At 40.7% G+C, this 24,651-nt stretch overlaps 1 protein-coding gene across 2 annotated transcripts; it reads right to left on the bottom strand.

Moving 5' to 3' along the window:
* Positions 1 to 226: 226 nt before the first annotated feature.
* Positions 227 to 21,466, bottom strand: rcan1b (regulator of calcineurin 1b). 2 transcript variants are annotated; one of them, XM_008290037.1, is made up of 5 exons: positions 21,121 to 21,466; positions 20,844 to 20,988; positions 5,685 to 5,858; positions 4,494 to 4,653; positions 227 to 2,338 (listed from the first exon to the last, which is right to left on the bottom strand). In XM_008290037.1, the coding sequence occupies exons 2-5, from the start codon at positions 20,964 to 20,966 to the stop codon at positions 2,154 to 2,156; spliced, it is 642 nt and encodes a 213-aa protein (XP_008288259.1). In that variant the 5' UTR covers positions 20,967 to 20,988; positions 21,121 to 21,466; the 3' UTR covers positions 227 to 2,153. The 2 variants fall into 2 exon arrangements, with proteins under 2 accessions (XP_008288259.1, XP_008288260.1); XM_008290038.1 differs by lacking the exons at positions 20,844 to 20,988; positions 21,121 to 21,466 and adding an exon at positions 9,131 to 9,433.
* Positions 21,467 to 24,651: the final 3,185 nt, after the last annotated feature.

Below are 24,651 nucleotides of genomic sequence, written 5' to 3'. Positions count from 1 at the left end.
TGTTAGATTTTTCACTTCACCTCTACAACCAGCAGAGGACGCTGCTGCTTCTTCAGTCAGAAAGAACTCACTGTGTCACATAGCTACCGGTACATTGTTTTTATGAATATTGTGTATTTTACTACATATTTCATGATACTCCTGATCATGGAAATAGTTTTTTTTTTTATAACTGTTTGCAAAACTGTTCTCCAGACATGTAACTTAAAACACAGACACATGAGGGTTAGATGGTCAAATATTTATTTGATGATAATTCAATAATTCCTTCTTTTAAAAACAAATGAACTAGTAGAAAGTAGCTAAACTAACAGAGCCTTATGCAACCTCCACCGGGACAGATGATGCTTCACAGTGCTGGTTCCACTAGCAAACATTTTCCAACGTCCTGAACGAGATCCACGAGAAGAAAACTTATGAAAGCAACTAAAAACAGAAGCTGGAATAACTGAGAATAGCTGCAAATACAGTTTTTTTTTTTTTTTTGGAACCAAACTAACCAGCACAATTTGCAATCGGTGGAGTAGTCTGACTCTGCTGAAGCGACCAAAACACCTTTTATAGATGTTTTCAACCAGAATTATTATATTATCTAATTCAGTTGTTACAACTTCTTCAAGAAAGCAACTGAAGATAAAAACAGATTATTTCCACTTGTTAATTTCAATTTTTATGTCGTCACGTGTTAAGACCGAGTTACACAGTGCATGTTTTGTTAAAATTTAGCTCGTAAATGACACAACAGAAGGGAAGAATAGAGCACAAAGAGCTCAGCAGGTACATGTGAGGTCTGAAAACGTCAGTTGTTGTAACATTTTGTACAAATCTTAAAGAAAATAACAACATCTGTGGAGTGTCAGGACATGATAATGTAACAACAGTGTGTGTGCAGCAGGCCGACGTGACGACAGGAGAAGCAACACAAATAGACCCACACATGCAAAAAAACATAACAGGACACCAACACGTACGAGCACTTTTTTTTCAGATGGATTCCCACTAGAACAGACAAACTGGGCTCCGGGTCATCGGTTGAATAACAGTACTGCGGTTGTATTTTCCCACACAGACTTCAGAATACTATTCAGCCCACGCAGGAGCGAAAAGAAGTTTAGCCCTGTTTTTCTTTTTCTTTTTTTTCTTTTTTTAACAGAATGGTCGGTGTAGCCCTCAGATGAACTCGGGCTGAATGTGAGTTCTACATTCACACACAAAAAAGCTTTAGAAAAAGGCATTTAGCTTCATTAAACAGCATTCGCTAGACCACAACCAGAAACACCAGAATCGAAAAAAAAAAACGAAACACTGTTAGAAGTCATTACAGGAACAAGACTGTGGCTGCAAACTCCTCATCTCAGAACAACGCTTCAGTGAAAGCAGAACACGGCCCGTAGAATGTGAGTAAGGCGAGCCTCGACTTTACATTTTAACCACAAAGCAGCTGCGAAACAGACATCGAACAGGAGTGAAGAGTGATGGGGAGCTGCAGCGCCAGCACGACCTCTGAAGGGAGATCGGGAAATAAAAAGCAGAAGCCGGTAGTGTGGAAGATGGAGCTCCTCAGCCTCTACAGCTCACTGACGGACACATGTAGCACCCTAGCAAATATCAACAGTCACATGGTTATCGCTAACATAATTCCACTGAAAAAAGTTTCCCTCTTCAGTCCGTTCAGTCCAGAAACTCTAGATGAGGAAAACATGACTCATCAGATCGATGCTGCATTCATGTCATGTGGGAAGAAATTCAAATCGCTTGAGTGGTCGTCTACGGACTTTCTTGACCAAACGTAGTCTCTGTAAATTTCATGTCAACACAAACCAGCAAAGTCTTCCTCCGTGATAGTTAAAACATTAGCATATATGATTTCCTACACTTCAAAATTAATATTTATTTCATGTCAAACTCCAAACCTTATATTCACAAGGAGTCAGTATCATCACAAAGTTCATACGTCCTGTCATTCCCATGGGACATGAATGCAGCATTCAATGCTATGTGTTCTCTCTCCGTCTTATGAAATGCTCGTCTACGGGACAGCACCCTCGGGCGCCTTCTCAAAGTCCCCAAACCTTCTTCAAAGCTCTGAGAGCATGTTCACCGATCACTTCAGGATGAAATGTTACACTCTGCTCCCTCCCTGTCGTCGTCGCTCACTGCTCCACTCCGGGTGCGTAGTCAGGGCGCCGGGTCTGGATGATCTTGGGCCGCGGGGGGCGGGGCTTGTCGTCCTGGTCGCTGTCGTCGAGTGCCGAGCTGTCGCCGCGCTCGTCCTCGCACACGTGGACGACCACGCTGGGGGTGGTGGGCGTGGCGGTGTGGAGCTCGTACTTGTCTCCTGGGGATCGCACAGAGAAGAAGAATGGTCACGACACATTAGGCTAAAAGTCACTCAGATTGCAGTCAGACTTTCATGATACAAATGAAGGAACCTCGCTTGTTCTCAGCATCAAGCTGGTTTGAATAATCAAAGTGAGCAGGTTTCTGAGTTTGGAGAGACCAGCAGGTGACTGCGACAAAGTCGTAAAAGCAGGAACTGTAAATAAAGATCAATGATACACCGCAGTATCACCAGTAACCATCATCATCTTGGTAACCTTACAATGAAGGTGTCAGTAAAGAAATTAAACATCATAATCGCTCTGAATCCCAAAACTTGTCAGGTTTAAGAGGCATGGTACTAAAGGTTTTATCAGATTTTCAACTTTCCGACAGTCCTTGAACTAATCATGTGCGACTTTTGCTTCCATCCAGAAAACTAACAAAAGCTTTACACGTCTCATTTAAAAATTCAACAGAAATGAAATGTTTGTATCAGATTATGTATAAAGTAACATATTTGGACTCTTTGGCGCAACAGAAAAGCCCCAAATGGCTCAACTACGACCATCGTTCATGTTACAAAAGCTCAGAGACATTTTTTAGATGAACTGCAGGCAGCGAAGTAGCAAAAATATCTATAATATGTAGAGGCAGTGTTTTTCCCAGTATTGGTAACACCTGTAGGCATCTTCAAAAAGGTTTGATTTCTTCTTAAATTTTTAAACGTGAAGAAGCCAAATTCTTCTGACAATAAATCCCAACATGTTAACATTTTGGTGGGAAAACTTATTAAAATGTTCAAGTAGTTAAGATGAATGTATATTTTTCTCCTGGATTCCCACTTCCTGGCTACTTGACATCACCGTGGAAAGCCCTGCAGCACGATCCATGTGTGAAGATGCAATCAGCCAGTATGCAAACGATGCTGCAGATACTTTAGAACAAAAGGAGGAAACACCTCAACACTATCTGAGCGGGAAGCTTCCAGATCTGTCCACAGATTCCAGCTCTCTTGCCAGTTTTCACAGCCTGAACAGTTGCTGTTTGTTCAGCTGTACGTTGTCAGGGTGTACCGAGGTGCAGCCGTGGCTCGTCACCTTGGAGGCATAACGACCTGCTGACTCAGAGGGATTGTGGGTAGACGTAACTGAAGTCTTTGTGTCACCGTGCTGACGTCACTGCAGTCGCTGCTGAAGAGTCACACTAAACTAAAGCGAACGTTCGATCCTCATACAAAGCTCCAAAGTCTTGCAGAGAATAATTTAAATCTATTTCTAGTAGCCTCCTTCAATATTACGTCTAAAAGGTCTCATCGAAAATTCAATACTATTCGACCCTTTTTGCTCAGTGTAGCTTTGGTGTAGACAGCACTGACCTTGTGCTGCAACAAAGATAATATTCAAGCAAAGCCAGTTGTTTCTGCTTAGAGATCAGCTCTTGTTTGTTTCTGTTCTACAGCAGTTCACTGCAGACGCTGTGTTAAAACACACAGAGAGGTTTGGATGTCTGATATGTAGCATGGTGCAGCTGGTAATCTTGGACCAACTTTGTCCTGTGAGTCAAGTGAATCCTGGAAGGACCAATAAAACAGTGACTAACCGCAAATTAATTGAGCAGCTAGCCAAACTTAGAAGCAACTCCTACGCAGAGGGATCGAGCTCTAATTTCTAATATATGCGATGTATCTAAATCAGTGTGGAGGCTAGACTAGTGTCCTTGCAGATGGCATGAGCACTGATAGCTTGTGTACCAGGTTTAGATTAAGAGATGCAAAAAGAGAAATTTTTAAAAAGTGGAATGTTCCTTTAACTCTATGAGTCCAAGACTATTTTACAGGTTATTTCACTACATTTACTTTAAAGTTTCCAGGCTATCTAATATTATGATAATTCCAAATATGGAACAAGCTCTGGTTCTACTGTTTTCCTATGATGTCATATTATTGACACTTCATTGCACAGACATGTAACTAGTAATGCTGGAAAGGTCAAGTTGTGTGTTTTCATTTGATCATCTTCATTCAAGACAGTTTAGGCCAAACACTAACTCCTCATGTTGTTTATCGTAGGGCTCTTTACGTTCCTTCACTTTCGAGTTTCCAGATGTTATCAGACTCTCAGAGACTGATGTGATACAGCTTCTAAAACTTGAAAGGTGTTGCTGGACTGTACCTGGTCCCAGTTTGGAGATGGCGCACAGCAGGTCGTAGTTGATGACCGGTGTGGCGTCCTGACTCTGCTCCCAGCCGACCGGAGGGGAGGCCGGGGGGGAGATGAGGAACTGCTTGTCCGGCTTGGGAGGCTCCAGACGAGGACTTCCTATGTGGACAGACTGCAGGACAAAACAGAAGTCTTAGCGCATTGGTGTTGACAACCTAGAATGTACGTGGCTCACATGTATTAAGTGTTCAGTGTTACATATAAACATAAATAAGATCATGTAAAAAATAATCAGTTGAATAATTGAAGAAATAATAAAAATCCAGCTGATTTAGGCAGTTGGCTTGTTTTAGGTATAAAAACTATAATATCACACATATGAATCGACCAACTAAAGGCTGCTGCTGTTCTGACAAACAAGCATCTCCTTTTGTTTAGCTTAACAAGGCAGTTCTGTGATAAACACTTTAACTACAATTTATGAGCCACTTATACCCTTTAATCAGACTAGTTCACATTTAGTCATTTATTCATCTTACATTCTGAACCTTAAAAAAGCATGTTGTCTTTAATGGAAGAAGAAAATCATCAAAACAGGCTATTTATTAAAGGCAGAAACTGTAAAAACTGAAGAAAAAACTGTGTCATTTTCAACTCCCCATGAGTAAAATTAACCAAATCTAAGCTTAAAATTATAAAGCTTCATCAAAATCTATATGTTCTACATGTTTCAATTAAAAAAAGTCATTTTCTTGAACCAGATTCCATAAAAACAAAAAACATCTGCACAATCGAGGAGCCATGTTTGATGCAGCCAAATGTCAGACATTTTGACTATTTTTTTTCTATTTCTTGGACTAAATAATGAAATAAATTCTACTTCAGTTTTCCTTTTTTTTTATGATTTATGGCGTTATAACTGTTTAATACTGCACAGAGGACATCTTTGAGTTCTCTCTACTTCTAGCCGTGGCATCTAAGGAAGTGCAGGACTTTATATTGAGGTGAAAATGAGCAGACAGTGACTAAAATGCGTCAGGAGCGAAAAAGGCCCAGAAAGTGCTTAAATTCAGAGGGTTAATATTTCATTCTTTGGGGCTCCACACAAATTGCAGCCAGACTGGGCAGAGTTTCATCAGGTTTTTAATTCTTCATGGCAAAGGTCAGCGTCTGACTGATCTCTGCTCAGCAGCGGGACGTTACCTGGGCGAAGTAGAGTCTCATCTCTTTGCCATTGAAGTCAGTCTTGTGCAGTCGGAGTCTGGCCTCAGCGGCAGCCAGAGCATCACTGAAGCTGATCCGGACCCGCTGGAAGGACTTGAAATACTGGAACTGCACCTCCGGGTCGAACGAACGGAACAAGGCCTCAAAGCTGGCCTGCAAAGACGGAGAGAGAGAGAGAGAGAGAGAGGAGGGAAGGTGGAAGCGAGAACATTAGGATTAGAGCGAAATGACGACTCAAATTTGCAAAATTGGACCAGCTTCTGCACCATCTCCTCCACTTCCACTCAATTTGCTCCCTTCAGCTCCTCTTATCTAAAAATACTAAACACAGAGCCACAGGCAGCCATGAATACACTTATGAGACTTGAAGACGCTATGAATAAAATTCATAAAAATAGCTTCTATTACCAGACACTATATCTGTTCTTCCTTTTCGCCGAAGAGAGCCTGCAGCCTTCACGTGTCTGTGTGTGTGCGTCAGGGGAGCTGTGGCCTCAATTTTGGATGACCAATTATTGTTATAAGGGATAATTAGGAGAGAAAAATGAAGTTGACGGCTGACCTTGATAACCATTTCCAGGACACACACAAACAGTGGCGGCTGCAGAACAGACACACTTGAGATGGCAGCACATCAGAATTGATGGATGCTGCTTAAACACACCCACACCTTGACGCAGCAGCTATTTAAACACACACAGTTTCAGTTATTTAATGAAGCAGCTGCCCTTGTAGGAACCATCCATCAAAAGCAGACCATTTTCAGTTAATAGCTGCTTTCTGACCACGTAGTCCTCTGACTCTGAGGGTTGCTGGGTCAGTGTGTCCACAAAAACACTAAATAATAAGCTTGCTGCAGACCCCAGCAGACAGCCAAGACAATGCTGGAGTGCAGGGTTCCCAAAACAATGACCACATCCACACAGAACAGCCGCAGAACAAGATAATTACTGTTTTCTCTTCACTATGACGCAAACAGCAACTAACGTTTCAGTTTATAATTAAAATACTGTCTTGCCTTGAATTGTGGTTTAATGTAACAATAGATCATTCTGATTCATCACGCTTTTATCTTTTTCATTTTTATTCCATGACTGACTTTTATATTCCACATATTTAAATTGCTCTTGTGTATATTTGAGGCAGGGTCGGGCTGTACATCAAATTAATTCGAACTAGAACCTCACTAATACTAGATTTTTGGGGCAGATATTGATTTTAGGGAGTAAAAAAATCTAGATATTGATAGATTTTATTACCAATTTGAGTTGTATTGAAAGGGGACAATGATAGGATCATTTGTTTATTATTATCTAGGGATGACATTTCACAAACTTGCCAAACACAGGCACTACTAGACTCCGCATCCCCGTCTACTCTGCTACATGTGCTGCAGACTTTGCTGAGAGCATTGTGAGGAATGTAATAGAGTCGAGCCACTCTGACAAACTATGTGACACATTTCTAAACTACACCAGGCACCTTTTGTTAAAAAACAAAGATTCATATGGACGACCAAGTAATGCCAATCAGATATGCTTGAATAATGGCAGCAGCAGCCAAAGACAGATCACATTCTCAGATATTTGAACAGATGAAAGCTGCAGTCAAGAGAAGCGATGCGTGTCTCTTAAATGCTCCTGTTCTAAATCTGAAATTTCTAAAAACTACTGAACATCAGCTGCATCGTTTTTTTGTCTGGCACATTCAGCTCCAGTCGCTGAGCAAAGGTGTACTGTTGAGTAATGTTTCGTCTTGACTCATATCATTCTTGAGGATGCCTGACGTAACACAGGGATATTTTTAATATTTTGTTCACACCATTTATATAACTGCAATAGACAAAAAGCAACAAAGGTCTTTCAGTGCAATACGCAATATATACAGACTACAGGCTGCTAGATTCCAACCCCGAACAATGTTGTGCTATTTATAACAATATAACACAATATGACAATAGAATTTATTGCACGGCTGGCTGTCGGATCAGACAGATTTAGCTCTGTACACCTTGTAATATACATTATTGGAAAACAGCTGATGCCTGTCCAACCAAGACTGAAAATCACAGTTTGAATATTTGGATAAAAATAGCATTGGACAAGTCATCTCTGCCTCCTGCAGTGATCAGTCAGAGTGTTGTACCCACTGGACTGCACTGCAGCACAACAGCAATCATTGAATGTGGATTTGTGCAGTGACACACAGCGTAGGAATATTCAGCCTGGCTTTATGAGGTCTTTAAGCCACTCGTAATCGCACAAAACCCACGAGACATGGGACACATAAACCTTAATGCAGTGTGAGCTCTATACACCTGTGCTCTTCTATAATCAACAGTTTGCACTGCCACAGTTTTCATGTTGGTTCTCTGCAGGGTCCTCAGGAAAATTTACAGTGTGGAAAATAACTGGCAAAATCATTCACTGAACACAAAAGAATGATTGTACAGATTGTCCATCTGTCTATTAAATGGACTGTTAGCTCAAAGACGTCAAACACTGCTTGAATACACATGGTTTTCCCTTTAAAAGCCGCTTCGTACAATTGATAGTGAAAGAGGTATTCCAGTACTTCAGTGAGACAACAACCCTGCTTGAAATAACCCTGATGACAACACTATGACACGATCATTATTTCAAATTCGCAAAGCCCCCCCCGAGAGCCACAGAAGACGTTACGCAACAGTTTCTCACTGTCTCAATGTGCTTTATGACACTGGCTGGATATTTCGGCTTGTTGCCCTGCTGCATCAAGAATTTTGGACGTCTCCCTAATTGTACTACATGACAGACTCTAGAGTCTAAGCCTATGAAGTACCCAAACCCTAAATACACAGGCTGCAGCCCAATAGAGCTCCAGAGAAAAAAAAAAAAGTAAAATATATAGGGATGTAAAAGATTGTGAAAAAATTTACTGTAGGTTAACTGGAGTTCCTGGTTGTGCCACCAGGTGGAGCCTTTTACTGCTAAATGAAAAGAAAGACTGCAGTTCATATGCTTTGTTTAGTGACCAGAGGAGGTGGTGGCTTTGACTAGAGGCAGCTCAGTGGCAAGCAGAGAGCATTGTGGGGGTTTAGCTAGCCATGGGCACAATGACAAAGACTTCTGTTGTGGTTAATGGATTCTGGCCAGAGTTCACATATTCATGATGTGCCAGCTGTACCGGTAACATCTTACTGGAGCTCAGCGAATTATGCAACCAAGTTGCCTTTGTGCTGAATGTCCACTGAGATTTGTTCCTCCTCCTTCACAATCGTTTACTGACTGATAATGCGATAATCACTTAAGATATTTGCACCTCAAATAGTAACAAACAAAAATTTTAAAAAGTGCCGGGTAAAGGACAACTGCAGCAAGTTGCATGAATAAATTTCGAGGACACTGGTTGGCAGAAGGAGCGGCATAGTCGGACTGCCATCTTACCTGCGCCTCAGGACGGTGGAACACCTCATGGTTGGTCACCGAGGCAACCAGGCAAAAGCGGTTACACTTGGTGGTCTTGATGTGCATGACGGCCGAACCTGGGAGCCGAAACTTCTTCCACCTGATAACCGAGGTCAGGGTGCGACGGGACGCTGAAACCGGCGAAGATGATGAGGGTGATGATGAGGAAGGGGGGAGATGGGGGGATCGGAGGAGCGTTGCCTTCCCCAGGATGACAGACGAGCAGAAAGTAACTGATGCTTCCAAACCGGAAACGGGTCGGGATTTTTCGTTTTTTTTCTTTCAGCACCAGTTCCTCACACGTGGGTCTTCTTTTGTCGGGGTAAAAGCAGCAGTTTCTCTTCTGTCCTCACAACGAACAGATTTTACAAGTACACTTCAATGAACTCGCAGCCTCCTAACCCACACTTCCAAGGTTATCAAGTCTGAATCTGCAGCTGAAAGACAAGATCCACCATTCAGCTTTTTTCTCCTCTCTTCTGCCCAGTTAATATCCAGCCTTTCTCCCTGTCTCTCTCGGTGAATCAGCTCTGCAGCAGCCTGCAAACTGAAGGAATTTTCCAGAGATTTGGGTGTGGAGAGCCGAAAATGTCATTCAGCCTCTCTTAAGCTCGCTCGCTCACTCTCTCTCTTGTCCTGCTTCCTACAGCTGCTTAAATGAGCCCCTGCCAGCCGATGACGCATTACCCACAATCCCCTCCCTCTCGTCTTCCTGGTCTCATTCATTCGTTCATTCACTGCAAGCCAATCGCCTGTGGGAGGGGGAGGGACGCCTGCTTTTTTTTTTCCCCCTCTCTCTTCCCTGTTCTGACAGATACTGCCCAACGCTGAGTAATCATACAGAAAGGAAGAGAGGCAATGTGTGTGTGTGTGTGTGCAGAAAGAGATACTGGAAAATAATGACATCACCGCTGAGCACACTGACACATTAATCTGCTTTCTGCACAAATCCTTTGTTGAATGGAAAATGTGCGACAATGAGCCTTTCACCTCTTAATTTCCCAAAGACTTGTCACCTGACTCTGAGTCCACTCCCCATGACGAGGAAACATGTCAGTCTTTGCAAAGACGGAGAGAGAGAGAGCGAGAGAGAGAGAGAGGAGACAAAGGGAGAAGGAAAAAACAGCTGACAGACAAAGAGGGAGATTGGCAGAAATTTAAAAAAAAAAGAGTGGAAAGACTTGACTAGTTGGAAGAATGCTGGATGGAAGGATGAAGGGATACAAAGCGAGAGGTGGGAGGTGGTACTCATGGAAAGTATGCAGTTTGATAACATGCTTTTATGAGGTATTAATAGCAGAGAGCTTGAAGTGGAGGGGAAGTGTGTGTGTGCAGCCGGCAGTTGGAAAAACAAGACCAGACTGTGCAGCCAATTCATGAACATTTGCACCTGTGTGAGAGTACATTTCTAGCTTAGGAAGAGGAGGTCAACGCAGATGAGACAAAGAAAAGCTTTGTTGCCTACGTAGCCCACATTTATTGACAACTGTGAACGTATGGTTTCTAATTCACTTCTGAATAACAATAATCAATAGTTGAAAATGGGTCAAAATGCTAATTAGTGTTTCCAAAAGGCTACGATGACAAATGTCTGGTTGTGTCCGCAACCCAAAGACATTCAATTTCATGTCAAAAAGCCGAAAATATTCACATTCAAGAAGCTGGAATCAGAGAATTTCATTTTTATATTATCTTTTTTTTTTTTTAGCCTTCAGAATACAGAGAGAAATAAAACTGGTACAGTTTATGTAAGTGACGATTTCTGACTCAGAGAGTGAGAAAAATTCATTTTAAGAAAACAACCTTGAAAAAAATGTATTATAATCGAAATCTATGGCTGCTAAGACACAAAGTGTCATTAAATAAACACCTAATTGTGCACTTTAGATGTTTTCTTTCTGAAAGAAGACATGTAAGACAAGCAAATATCCCAAAATCTCAAAATTGCCATTGCATGAAAAAAAAAAAAGTAATTTTTTGTCTGTTGTGTCTCACCTTTAAAAACACACATTAGCTTCTCTTGATTTTTCAATGTTTTCTGCAGCTATCAAATATTCTCAATGTAAAATAATCTGATTTATCGATTAGCTGTTTGGTCTACAAACACAAAATGGTCAATCACTGTTTCCCAAAGCCCAAGATAACATCCTCGACTATCTTGTTTTGTCCGCAACCCAAAGACGTTTAGTTTACTGTCAAGCAGGAGAAAACCAGAAAGATATTCAAATTTAAAAACCAGGATTTAGAGAGTTTGGACATTTTTTGCTTTTTAAAAATTATTTAATCCAATTAATGGAAATAGTTGCCAACTAATTGGTTAATAATTGCAGCTCTAATAAGAATCCATTATGGTGATGTATTTCCAAACATTTCTGTCTTCATTTGAATTTTAACTAAACTGCACTTTGTTCCAAATTATCCAAGTGCCATTTTATTAGGATCAGTCAAAAGAATATTTAGTTTTTCAGTCAAAGCTTTTGCTTGTTCTATATTCCCATATTAGTCTCCCAGAGGATTTCTCATTAGTTTGCTAGAAGTTCTCATTAAAGGGAAACCTACTTAAAAGAGGCAGTTCGACATCATTAAGAAAGTCAGTTTGCAGTCAATACGGGGAGAAATTTTGATATTTCTGATGATGAACAGCCTGGAATAGTGTGCACTATCCTGCATAAGATGAAAAAAAAAAAAAAAACTCAGCACAGACAAATTTTGCGAGATTTCGGCTTATATGGAAAGTTTCCATCAGACAAGTCAAGACGGTTGGTGAAGGGTCACCGTGTTCCAACAGGCAGGCGGGGGAGTGATGATATTGGGAGGTGAGATGTTTGGTGTGAAATTAAACTTGGTTACACTTTCATAGGTTATTTATTTATATGATAATCATCTAATCAAAATGCTCCTGTATTTTGAGGTTAAAGCTGCTTTCAGTGATGTGACATGTGTGTGTTATATAAGTGGAGTCAAAAATAGAGAGCTCAGGCCTTTATGAGGACCAGGATTCCTCAGCGTCTTTGTTAACATATGGAATGTAGGCTTAGAGTTTCTGATATGGTCAAGAAGATTTAATAGGTTACCACGAGCCAATGGAAGGAGAGTTTTGTGTCATACTATAAATAAGCTCCCGCTCTCATTCTCCTCTTTAAGATAAATGCTGGACAAATTCTGCCTTCGCCCCTGCTGCAGCAGATTCAAACTTACCAACAACCAGCTTTATTTTTTAAGGTCATAAGAGCCACAGCAGTTTTTTCCACAACAGTTGATCCCTTTAGGGCCCCTGAGGGTGTCAAAAAGACCTCTGGCTATCTCCTGCCTCACATAAAAATAACTTCAAGAAAGAAATGAATGTCATGCAGAACGACGCGGCGTCCTGTGCTGCACAAAACACCTGGGTTTAAGCAGGAATTGAAGAGAGAAAAACACATTATTTCTTAACCTCCATCCTCAGAACCTCAGGAGCATAATGAAGTAAAAGATCTACGAGGGTGATCTATGACATTTCAGTCGGTGTTGCAAAACGGTTTCTTGTGACTCTCCTAACTTTGTATAATATTAATAACAAAAAAAACTGCTTAGTACTGAGTAATAAAAAAGGGAGTTTGAAGGTTAAAAGCCATCAAATCATCAAGGCACCTTTAATCTATCTAACATGTTTTTCTGAAAACCTGACCTTGGAGGTTGATAAACAAAGATAACTATTTCCTTGGAGCATACTGGATCCACAGGTTCCTCAAACAAGACAAGAAATAGAAGACTCATGCATCAGGTGTCTTCAACAGAACTTTTTTATATTAAGTTTACAACTTCCGCATGCTCAAAATTTGGTTTATAGTGAATTTATATTGGTCTCTGTTTCCTCATCCTTCCCAGTAAGCAATGACAGTGTGACACTGATCCAGCATGAACAACACCAGGAACCTGAATTCAACGGTCATTCAATCAAGGAGCAACACCTGTGTTTTTCCGACTGTTACAGGCCAAAGTACAATAGGCCTGTGTCATGGAAAGGAGAAGGACCATCCCATCGTGAACTGGGTGAAAAGTAAAGTGGACGGGTCGACAGTGAACATGTATTCCTTATAATACAACCTGTTATGAGATGTAGGGCTGCTGTTTTTCTTGAGCATTATCAGTGACGGATGCTGAAAATGTGTCAGCGTCAATATTTTATACCAGCGCTTGTTTTTACAACATAAATAAATTATGATTAAAATCTAAAATGCTTCAATTCAGTTTTAGAAAATGGCAGCGACAGTATAGTCTGATTCATTCACCCAGAAACCAACTTAGTCCAGTGTTAAAAGTTTCCAGAGTGTCAAAAGTACGTCATTTAAATTACCACAAAGCAAACATGACACCTGAAGAAGAAACAAACAGGTGCTATTCTAGAAAATGCACCAGCAAAAATTCATTTACATATAATTAAATTATAAGGAGAGTGTTTTTAAATATCTTTTTTTTCTTGTAGCTGCTTAATCCATTAAAAAAAACCCTACTTAGGTCATGTGACGACTTTCTGATCGGTGCTACAGATAATAAATTATCTGCTGCTCTTCTTGCATTCTAAAACTTTGCATGCAGTATTTTAGGATCTGAAAAGACTTTCACACCAATACATCTGCTACAAACAGCCCTTGCTGGAATGTCAATATGTCAAATTAATTTGGCATTTTGGATTATTTGAATTTTAGTAACATTAATACGTTGCTCTGGCTACTAAATACATTTTTGCAGGGAAACTAAAATCAGTAACAGCACAAACTGGGTCCAGGCTTGGGGAATAAACAACCAGGCCTTGTTGCGCAACATGCAGCTCTGCAGAGTTTGACCCCAGGACCTTCTGACAGTGAGCTGACAGCTAAAACAAGACACAGTGACCCAACTATGTACATTAAGAAGCCATGGAAAGACAGTGACATCTGGCCAGCGGTCTGTTTGCAACATGGCCACCGTAAACTATTAGACCGACATGTCTGCATACTGTACGTGATACGTGCGGCCCGCTGAGTGCAGGTGTTAATGCACAGTGAAATGACTAATGGCACCGTCCTGCGTGTGCGCTGGATGGAAAATGTGTGTGTATGTGGAAAACGAAGTGGTGTAATGCTAGCGAGCCTCCCGACAGTGAAACTGATGCTCTCATGTAAGTGTTGTTTGTTGATGTTAAACATTACCGTGTGAACATGTGTGTGTAGGTGCTAATCATCTCCAGACCTCAGCCTCACCCTGCTGTGGCCGCGGTGTGTGTGTCTGTGAGAGTGCGTGCATGCTCAGCCCTGCATTTTTTCCATCCCTATGTTTTTGTTTCATCTCCCCATTTTTTCCATTCCCTCACTAGACAGACAGCCAAGGTACACACACACACACACACACACACAAAGGTGTGCACGTGTACAGTGCGCACAAAACACACTTGCGCACAAGATCAAATCCTGCCTGCCTCACATTCGCAGCATTGTGTTACTAGGCAGCTGCTTCATTTTTACTGCATCATGGTCTTCTTTCCAGTGTCGAGGTGAACTAATGATTGATATTTGAAGGCTGACACAAGGACACACTGTTGATGTAGCTGACAATACAAGCAAAGCACACAGCCCTTAAAGAACTGCAGTGCTTATTTACTTCCTCGCGAACAAGTTAGATTCAGTAAACCCCCACATCTTGTGTAAATATGAAGTTAGCATCCAGTTAGTTTAGCCTTGCAAAACGACTGGAAACAGCTTGCCTGCTCTGAGCAACAGAAACAAAATCTGCCAACCAGCTCCTCTGAATCACACTAATTAACATGTTTATTAGCTTCTGAACCCCAAAATCCACCAGCGGGTTTGAAAGGCAGGTTTGTTTGGTTTTTTTTAACTGACTGAATTACACCATTTATTATATACAAACAGTAAAAACAGACTGAGGATTTTATACTCGTCTGTGCAAAATCTAAGCTTAAAAATGTGATATTTTTATCAAAAATCTATTTATTCTGCATGTCTCATTTAAAAAGTTGCCAAAAATAAATGTTGTGCTTTGACCAGATTGTAAAAAAAATACATAAAAAGTGAATCAGCTGCAACCAACATGACGAAAAATTCAGGGACTTTTACGGCATTTTAACTGAGTCATAATGTACAACTATCTAACCATAGTTGTACTCATACAGATGCTGGATTTTATATTGTTGTGGAAAAATGAGCCCACAGTGACAGAAGTTTAAAAAAAAAGCACCCAGCAAATACTTAGGGTTTGGGAGATTAACTTATGTGCACACACAAGATTATAATGCATCAGTGTTTTTACATGCAGCGTGCTTAACAATGGCAACAGCCACGGAAGTAAAAGGTTCCTGAATTTCTGTCACGGTTCTGGTGGTTGCGGATGAGTCACTAATGGTTTTACAGATGCTGAGGAGAGAGGAATATTTGTTCTTTTATAGAATCTAGGGCAAATGCTTTAATATTGGCCAATTTTCAAAAGAGACACGTATAATAATGCAATATGTCTATGGAATATCGCAATTTTAAATTTGATGTTGCTAAATTTTTACAATGGAACAACCAGTCACAGATGAGTAATTAAGTCATAAACTTGAAGATCCAACAAATATTTCTGTTTTTATAGTTTTTGGTTCTGATAAATGGTGTATTTTTTATTTTTATTTTTTTTTTAAAGACAACATACTTTTTAAACATGCTGGCAATCTTTGGGGTACAGAAGTTTTATTCATACTTGAGAAGCGTTACTAGGTCTTGTCCAGCACAACTTGTGTTATTCCTGCCTTCACTCTAATTGTAGCAGGGGCATCCCAAAAAAACAAAAAAGCAGCTCAGTTAAATCAAAGCAGTACCTAAAGTTCAACCATGTGTTCCAGTGTTCACAGGTGTTCACACGCTTTTCCAGCAGGTGAAGAAAAACAGCTGATAGCCTGTTTACTGAAGGAGGCAAGAGGTCATTTACGCTCTGCAACAGCGGAGGTTAAAAACACACTGAACCTTGACCTCAATGTTCCTTGTTAGGAATTTCTGACAGAAATAACCTGAAGGTTGCCGTTTTACCTTGCGTTGTTGCATTAGGAATTTAAAGGTGGGGAGAAAATTACAAAAGCAGAAATATATGGGTTTCCTTCATAATCCTTCGATAACTGAATTCTTCTCGTCTACAACTGTTGTAGAAACTAAGTCTGCTTCCATTTATTTAACCACTGAGAAACAGACCAAACCCCTCATTTGGCCTTTTAGGTGGATTCCAGTTCCTTTAACTGAAATTCCAGTGACACAGTACTTATTTTTAAACCCCATCCCTGAACAGTTTCGCGATCCGTCCCGCTACAAAGTCTACTTTCAGCCAGACAGGCATCAAGTTACAGAAGCCAGATTCCACTGATGGGACTAACTAACTGAGTCAGTGCGTGCACAACAAAACAAACGCGCTCAGATTTTCCATTTGCCGTGAAACTTGTCTGATCTGGGTCACATTTTTCATCAGACTGGTTGGAAAAATTCAGATGAGTGTTTCTTATCCATCCATGTCTAACCCCGCTTATCCCATTGCGTAAGGCTAATAATGCCAGTCACTGTGATGAAACTGCCATCACACGTATATAATCTTGATCTTAATCAAAGATAATGAAAGGGAGATTTAAATACAATTAAGTGTTCGGCTTTTTGATGATCTCATCTTGACACTGGGTGTGTCCTGCTGGAAAAGTCCATGAGACTCGCCTGACTTTCCAGACCTACATCAGAGTTTTCCCTGACCTAAATCTGTTCTTCCATGCTGGTTTGTTAATGCTGTTTTTAGCCAGCTTTCTGCTCCAGTTGGGCTCCAAACAGTCTACCTTTCACAACACACTGGAAAAAACATTCTGCTTTATTCCTGTAAAGGGACCTAGCTGCAAAAGTCTCTCCAGACAATGCATTATATTCTGAAACTGCCATATGCTTCGATTATTAATAGAGAATTTGCAGCCAAATAATACAAAACAAAAACCTACAACCTATTGTAGTTCTTCAAAATGAGTGTAGCGGTGCTCCAATTTTTTTTTTCCAATAGGCAAAAAGCTACAGTGATAAGCTAACACTAATTAGTTGTCTGGCTATAGCATATATATATATATTTTTTATTACAGTATTAGGCTTCAATTTGGTTTCCCGACTGAACTGCACATCACAGATGAGTAGTTAAAGGACCGTTGGAAAGTTCAAAATCCAACTATTCTCTTGCTTTCTACAGTTTATGACTCTACCAAACAGCATGATTCTGGCAAGAATTTAAAGACAGCATGCCTTTTACACGTGACGACAGATGTTGGCTGTCAGACAGTTAATAAACATGAGTATCTAGGCACATGCATATGTATTGTCTTGTCCACTATTTGTTTCATTTATTATTTTTTTATTTCCTGCCTTGCACATACCCGACTATTCCCTTGGTCACATACATGAACACACAGCACCCTTACACATTCACAGTATTTAATATAATCATACAATATTGCAGTTATATTATTTACAGTGGTGTTTTTACAATACGGGTAGCACAAAAGGTTGATACAGGCCTATGCTCAGATGACTAAACACACGATAAAACCAATTACAATCACTGTTCTCATGAGGAAGGTATTATGTTGTTTAATACCAACAGGCTGATCTCTGTTGACTGTAAATGATTCCCCCTCTCTCTCACTTAAAGTACATTCATTGTTCAAGAGAACCACAACAACTGAATGTTCTCAGGAATTGCTCAAACATCCACACACACCCCCGGTGGAATCTTCTGCCATATGATACATCATATGACCCTGAAATCCTTGCAGAAGCCCGGTGGAAAAGCAGCAGGATCACGGAAGAAAGGAAACAAGGAAAAAACAAACACAAGTCTTTTTTTTTTTTTTTTTTCCGCTTTGCCCTTCTACTCCGTAGTTTACCGTCTTTGAGCAAAACCCTTACAGCAGCTCACCTCAATACCCTGTGCAGGCACGAGACTCTTAAATCGTGAGCGTATCAGGTGTTGGTTGTGCGTTCACTCACAACGATAGACTGTCAGGATTGGCTGGATGATGTTGGTTTCACACCTATGCAACTTCTGTATGTGACTTCTCGGTTTCATTTTTTAAACTACTCTACAAAGAAACTGACAAACACACAGGTGCCATTGCGTGTTGACTCTGGCTGAGCCTTGAGATCTCATCCATGAAAAATCACAAAGACAAGAGACAACCTTGGTGGAGGCCAGCATCTTCCAGAAATGTGCTTGACTTTGTGCTAAGAATACCAATTCGGCTCTTATTTTGGTTGCACAAGGACCAGGTGGCTCATAGCAGCTGCTTCATTACCCCATCCTCCCACAAAGCTGTTAAGGGCCTTCTGCAAATCTACATGTGGACTAGATGGTCAAAATCTGCCAGGGTAAAATGCTCCATCCATCCATCCATCCATCCATCCATTATCTATACACCGCTTAATCCTCACTAGGGTCGCGAGTGGGGGGGGGAGGCTAGAGCCTATCCCAGCTGACTTAGGGCGAAGGCAGGGGACACCCTGGACAGGTCACCAGTCTATCACAGGGCTACACTTAGAGACAGACAACCAAGCACACTCACATTCACACCTACGGACAATTTAGAATCACCAATTAACCTCAACATGTTTTTGGACTGTGTGAGAGAACCCCCACTGCACGGGGAGAACATGCAAACTCCACGCAGAAAGATCCTGGTGCCCCCACCGGGACGCGAACTGGCGACCTTCTTGCTGCGAGGCAACGGGTAAAAAGCTCTTCCACACAAATTGTTCCTCCGGAATCCGAGGCTCAACAAAAACTCTACTTAAACACGATAACCTTCCCATTGAAGCTCTGGCTGTTTACCACTGTCTATTGTTCTACAATACATTTTTCCGCGTGCACTGACACCACAGCTTTAGTCATTTGTTCAAACCACTTTTCTCCCACTCTGCCACGCCTTCAGTGACTGTCCCGAGAGTTCAAACTCAGTTCGAATGAATCTTTACCAGTAGCACAACTTACTGGCTGTGTTTTAAACAAGAGAGAATCCATTTACTGAGGGTTTACCATAATATCATTATTCCTCAATGACTTTTGAAACTGAAAAGGTTATTTATCATTCATCCACTCTATACTTAAATTTAAAAAAATCAAAGATATAGAGACACACGACAGCCCACTGACTACACTTATTACTGTGAATGCACCTAAATTAAGTGCCAGTTCTCCCCTTTGACCAATTCAAGCCCATTCAGGTTACTAAAAACTGCATATCATAATAAAAAGCCTTGATAAAAAAAAAAGAGGCAAAGACTCTGGAAAGACTGGTACACTTACATGACTCAGAGATAGTTCATGGGTTAAACAGGTTACTTAAGTTGGAGAGTTGCATGCAGTTGTTCTGGTACGCAACAGAAAGAAAGCAACAGTATTTCAGCATTAGATTCATGTAAATCAGGACCCACCTCTGTCCTCAAGGTTGAGGCAAAAGCATCACTGATACCTTTGAAGGAATAAAGTATGTCATGGCTTTTTCTGTGGGGAAAAAATGGTCTGTAACCCAAATACTGGCAAAATTCTGTAAATCTTAGACAATGGTTGCACATTTCAAATGTCTAGTGATTACTGTAAACATTGCTGCAGCCATGGAACTGACGAGGTCTACAGAGACTTGCTTTAGCCGCACTGCACTGCTCCATTGTCACTTTCCAGTGAGTCATAACTTGTACTTACATTCCATTCAGAGACTCATTAGTGTGAACTCAAGTGTTTGCTTATTGACGACAATTTGATTCTGAATGCCATGTATGCTTTTTCAACAGAGTACTGACTACTAAGGCTGCTGTGAGCATCAAAATGATACCTTTAAATGTGTTACAATAGGAAGGACATGTTTTTCTACCAAAGCTGAGACTAAAAAAAAAAAAAAAGCACAGTTGTTGGAGTTATGAGATATGTAACTCGCTACTGCAGTTGCCATGTTTTGTAGACATCATCCTGCCTACAATAAAATGACACGTCATGCTTAATTGATGGAGAAAGCGCATTACGACTGATGCTAAAATAAGCCAAGGTGACGAGCATCAGTTTTGTTATAAGAAAATCTTCAGTTATATTCTATCACTAATCAACACCCTGCCACGGTCAACTATCACAAGAATACGGGGAGAAAAAAGTAGATCCATATGTTTGGTGTGTTTACAGGCATGTTACTTGTCTGTGGAGTGTTTCTGAATCTATTGTGTTATGCAAAGGCTGGTAGCAAATGCCAGCTGAATGTTACTGGAAGCTTCCCAGTGATGCATCCATCTGTCTGACTTCATTCTTGCACTTCATCTGCTGTGATAAAATTAAACTGATGCAAGTTTAGCTGTTTGGTAACTGAGAATGACAGCTCAGTCTTCACCACAAAGTTATTATTTCAACTATTAACTCCATCTAGTGGTCCAAATCCGTAAAAGTGGGAGTGAACGTGGATGTGAGTGGACCTGCACAAAAGAGCACCAAACTCCATTTAAAAGTCAAGTGATTTAAGACTTTTCTGGCTCAGTGGCTTACAGATATATTTCACAAATCAGAACTTGGTGCTTTTTTGAATCCCCAAGCATCACTCTTTAATTCGGCACACAAACAGTACATTAAAAGATACTTACTTCAGTAAAATGCCAGCGTTTGTAGAAGGCTACATCTCATTTTAACTTACCTTCAGGCTGCCTTCATTAAACAAATCCTCCGGGACTTTACAGGCGATCAGGGCGTTCGGTAAATCGGTGAAGTGGACATCTACCGTGGCCTCCTCCTCTCCAGTATTCTCTGACTGCTGCATCACGACTTGCTATTATCTCTTTCTGAAAATAACAAGAGCTCATGTTAGCAAAGCAGAAATCCATATAAAAAAAACTTGACTAACGCCCATCATTCATGTCCCGCTAGCTGCTAAAATGAAAGTAGCTTTAGTTGCTATTTAATATCGTACTTACCGACAAAGCTGAGGGCGTTATTTCATGATAATATGGATTTAAACAGCTCGGTGTTTCCTCCAAACAGCCAACAGAAAGCTGCAAAGCTGCTCCTGAGAATAAAAGCTGCACTAAGCTGACTAGCGGGTTTATGCTAACACAGAGAGTGAGAAGATGCCGGAAAACAAGACAAACACACGATGTTCCGGGGAAATGTTTTCTCAGGCAGTCGTGGCTGAAGGCGGCCGCTTGGTCCTCGTTACTGTCCTCACCTGAAACCGCAGAGAATTCCCTAAAATTAACTACAATTGCAGCTGTCGGGTAATTTCAGTTAGCATGGCGCAGAGGATAAAGGAGGTGACGCACACGCAGCAGAAGCAATTTCCGGGTTTGCGGATGTTGTTTTAAAAAAATATTTTTATTTCTGTTTTTGTTGTTGTTTGTTAGTTTTTTTCCGGTTTGTGGACAGCAGAAACAATAATAACATTGGCACACATATAAATATTATTATTATTACATAAATTACAGTAAAGTGAACTCTGCTGTGGTAAATATTTCCTGTTAAGTTTACAACTATAACTTGATGTCAAATAACACTACCTGCAGAAATAGACTCAAGAGCATGAATTAATTTCTGTTAGTACATTGTTTAATTAAGGTCATGCCAATTTGATAGAATGAATACCCCTCCAAAAATGATGAGTAGGTTTTATTTGTCAGTTCTGAGAGCAGCAGGTGGATAGTGAGTTTGTCTTTTCAAGCTGCCATTCCTGTCCACCAGCATCTCTAGCAAACTAAGTCACATACGTAGAATTGGTGTATGTTAAGTAAATTAGAATAGCATTTCTTTGCCAGTTTTTACAAGGTAACATTAGCCGCCAGTATTCTTGATTTAGCATCATTAATAGATAGAACCAACAATATGTTACACTGTTCACATGTCACATTCAGACATTTTTTTCTTGTTTTTTAAATTCAGGTAAAGTAGGGCCCACCATGAGCTGTGCAAACCTCTGACCACAAGATAAGGATCTAGGAGATTCACGATCAGATGAATGGGTGGACCAGCAGCTGGGTCAGAATAACCCAACCAGCTGATGAGCCGCAAATTGAAATGAGCGTTAGACTCTGTAAGATATTTCAATCTCACTCTAGTTGGCAGCTATAATAGGCAGCTCTGTCGTAGCTCAGTGGTTTATTACACATTGCACACCTTTATATATGATTACAACTGTGTAAATCATCATAATTAAGACTGATTCCGATGCATTCAGTTCAAAAATCACTGTTTCTGCGAGCTTGCACCTTGCAGAGAGCACAATATTTCTCATTTCATATTCATTTCACTCTGAAACAACTTAAAAATGATGCAGTTAAGAGGCTGAAGTCTAAACAGTGCGACACTAATAATGTAAATGCTCACATTTCTATCATAATTGTTTGATGCTTAAGGCATGCAGGCATTATTTTAAGTCAAAACCCTGCCCTCTTGTGGCAGGTTCCAAAAATTCAGTCATCACAGTGGAAAGAGCAAATGTTAAGTAATGTGTTTTGATTTATTTAAATAATTGTTTTTCTTAACATTTTGTGCAAAAGTGCAAAAGAGATGTACATTGGATTCATTCATGTGTCCCATTAAAAACATCATAAGAAAAACCTAACCTATGTCCCACAGATGTATTCGTAAAGTAGTGCAGACAGAAAGTTGACAGCACTTCAACAGAATGTATTAAACCTAAATCTTTTAACTGTATGTGCTTCTGTGTTTTTGTTTTGTTTTTCTGGTGAAAGTATGCGTCATATGTAACGGTAATGTGTGTGTGTTTAAGAAACTCCAGCTCCAGTGGTACTGGTCCCTGGGTGGCAGAGGAGTTTAAGCTTCTGGTCATGTGGGGATCAGACTTCATTTAATCCTCTGGAGAGAGAGAGAGAGAGAGAGAGAGAAGGACTGAAAGGAGAAGGAGAGAGAGAGAGATTGTATTTATCGATGTCTAACTGTGCTCAAGGCGCAGTACTGATTCAAGAACCCCAAAGCAACAAGCAAACAGAAAAAGGGTGTGTACCTGTAAACCCTACACCTAAGACATATAAGGTGTCTTATGACTTTTGGAGGGGAAATCTCAGAATCTTCATTGAAATCTTTCTTCTGCCTGGAAATCTGGAACTTTCTACAAATCCTAGAGATCTTTTACGATTACCAAAGCTTGGTAAATTTCCGCCTCTGAACCATTCCAGAAACCAGGAATCATCTGAACATATTTCCTCGAGTAGCAACTTCAAGGATTTGAGACCGTCTGTGACTTTGGAAGCACTACTCCTGCTACTCCTCGGCTCTTGCGTTCAAACTTCAGAAACTCTGTAAGATTCCTTTTAAATATTTTCTGGAATACCTGCTTTTGTTTGGAACCTCAATATTACCAGAAACACTCCACTGAATCCTGGAAACTTAAACTGCTCTGCAGTTTTAGTCTTCCAAAATCCATCTTCGACCTTCTTCTAGAACACTACCCAACTCTTGACATCTTCTACAGCTGCACACTTCTCCTGGATACTTGGGCACCGCTTTTTCCTGAGTAAGTCTCAGTGTTTCTTCAAACTTTCCTGATGGCTCAGTCAAGCTCCTGTCCAAATCCAGACCTGTCAAATGTGACCATCGTCCACAGTCCGCTTTGTTCAGACCTGGATAGCCAGAGGGGAAGAGAGGATGAGGGTGAGGAAGAAGACGAGGAAGTGGAACTGGCAGAGGAGGTAGGGGAGGATGTTCTAATGATGGCCGAGGCAGGACATGGGGAAGCTGAAAGTGTAAGCAGAGAACGGAGTGAAAGGGAAGAAGGGAGGATTATCCAAGAGGCCCTGTTGCCAAATGGAGAAATGGGAGAGAGGGAGGGAGGAGGAAGAGAAAGACTGGAAGAAAATGAGGATGGAGAAGCTGAAATGGGGGATGAACAGCAAGAAAACATAGATGAAGAGACAACAGAGAAAGGATGTGAAGACAAAATGATGCTGACTGAAAATCCACGTCACTCACCCATACTGGTTGAGGAAGCTAACCAGCAGACATTAGACAGCAATGGAAAACATGAAGGAAAGATGGGAGATGAAGATGTGGGAGATGAACTGCAGGATGACCAGTCAGTAGAGAAAGGATGTGAAGATGCAAAGATATCGACTGAAAATCCATGTCATTTACTAATGTTAGTAGAGGACGCGAGAGTTGACTGGCAGATATTAGACAGCGATGGAGAGTGTGAAGGAGAGCTGTTAAATGATGAAGAAGAAAATGAACAAATGAAAGAAATACCGAGTGGAGAAATGGAGGAGAGCTGCAATGATGAATCAGTGCATGTTCATGATGGTCCTGTAGTGGAGTCACAACAGGGTGAAAAGTCATCTGATAATGACCAAGACAAAACTGAAGTTTATACTGGTGACGTAACAGGAGGCGTTGAGGATCTAGAAACAGATGTGACTCCTGTAACCACTGTGACAAATGAAGAAGTCGAGATTAACAGTAATCAAACCTCAGCTGAAGATGAAACGAACTCTGATGAA

This window comes from Stegastes partitus, unplaced genomic scaffold, assembly GCF_000690725.1.
Source record: "Stegastes partitus isolate 25-593 unplaced genomic scaffold, Stegastes_partitus-1.0.2 Scaffold652, whole genome shotgun sequence".
In the NCBI taxonomy this organism is placed as follows: Eukaryota; Metazoa; Chordata; class Actinopteri; family Pomacentridae; genus Stegastes; species Stegastes partitus.
Note: the sequence above shows the minus strand (reverse complement) of the source record. Positions and strands in the feature narration are given on the sequence as shown.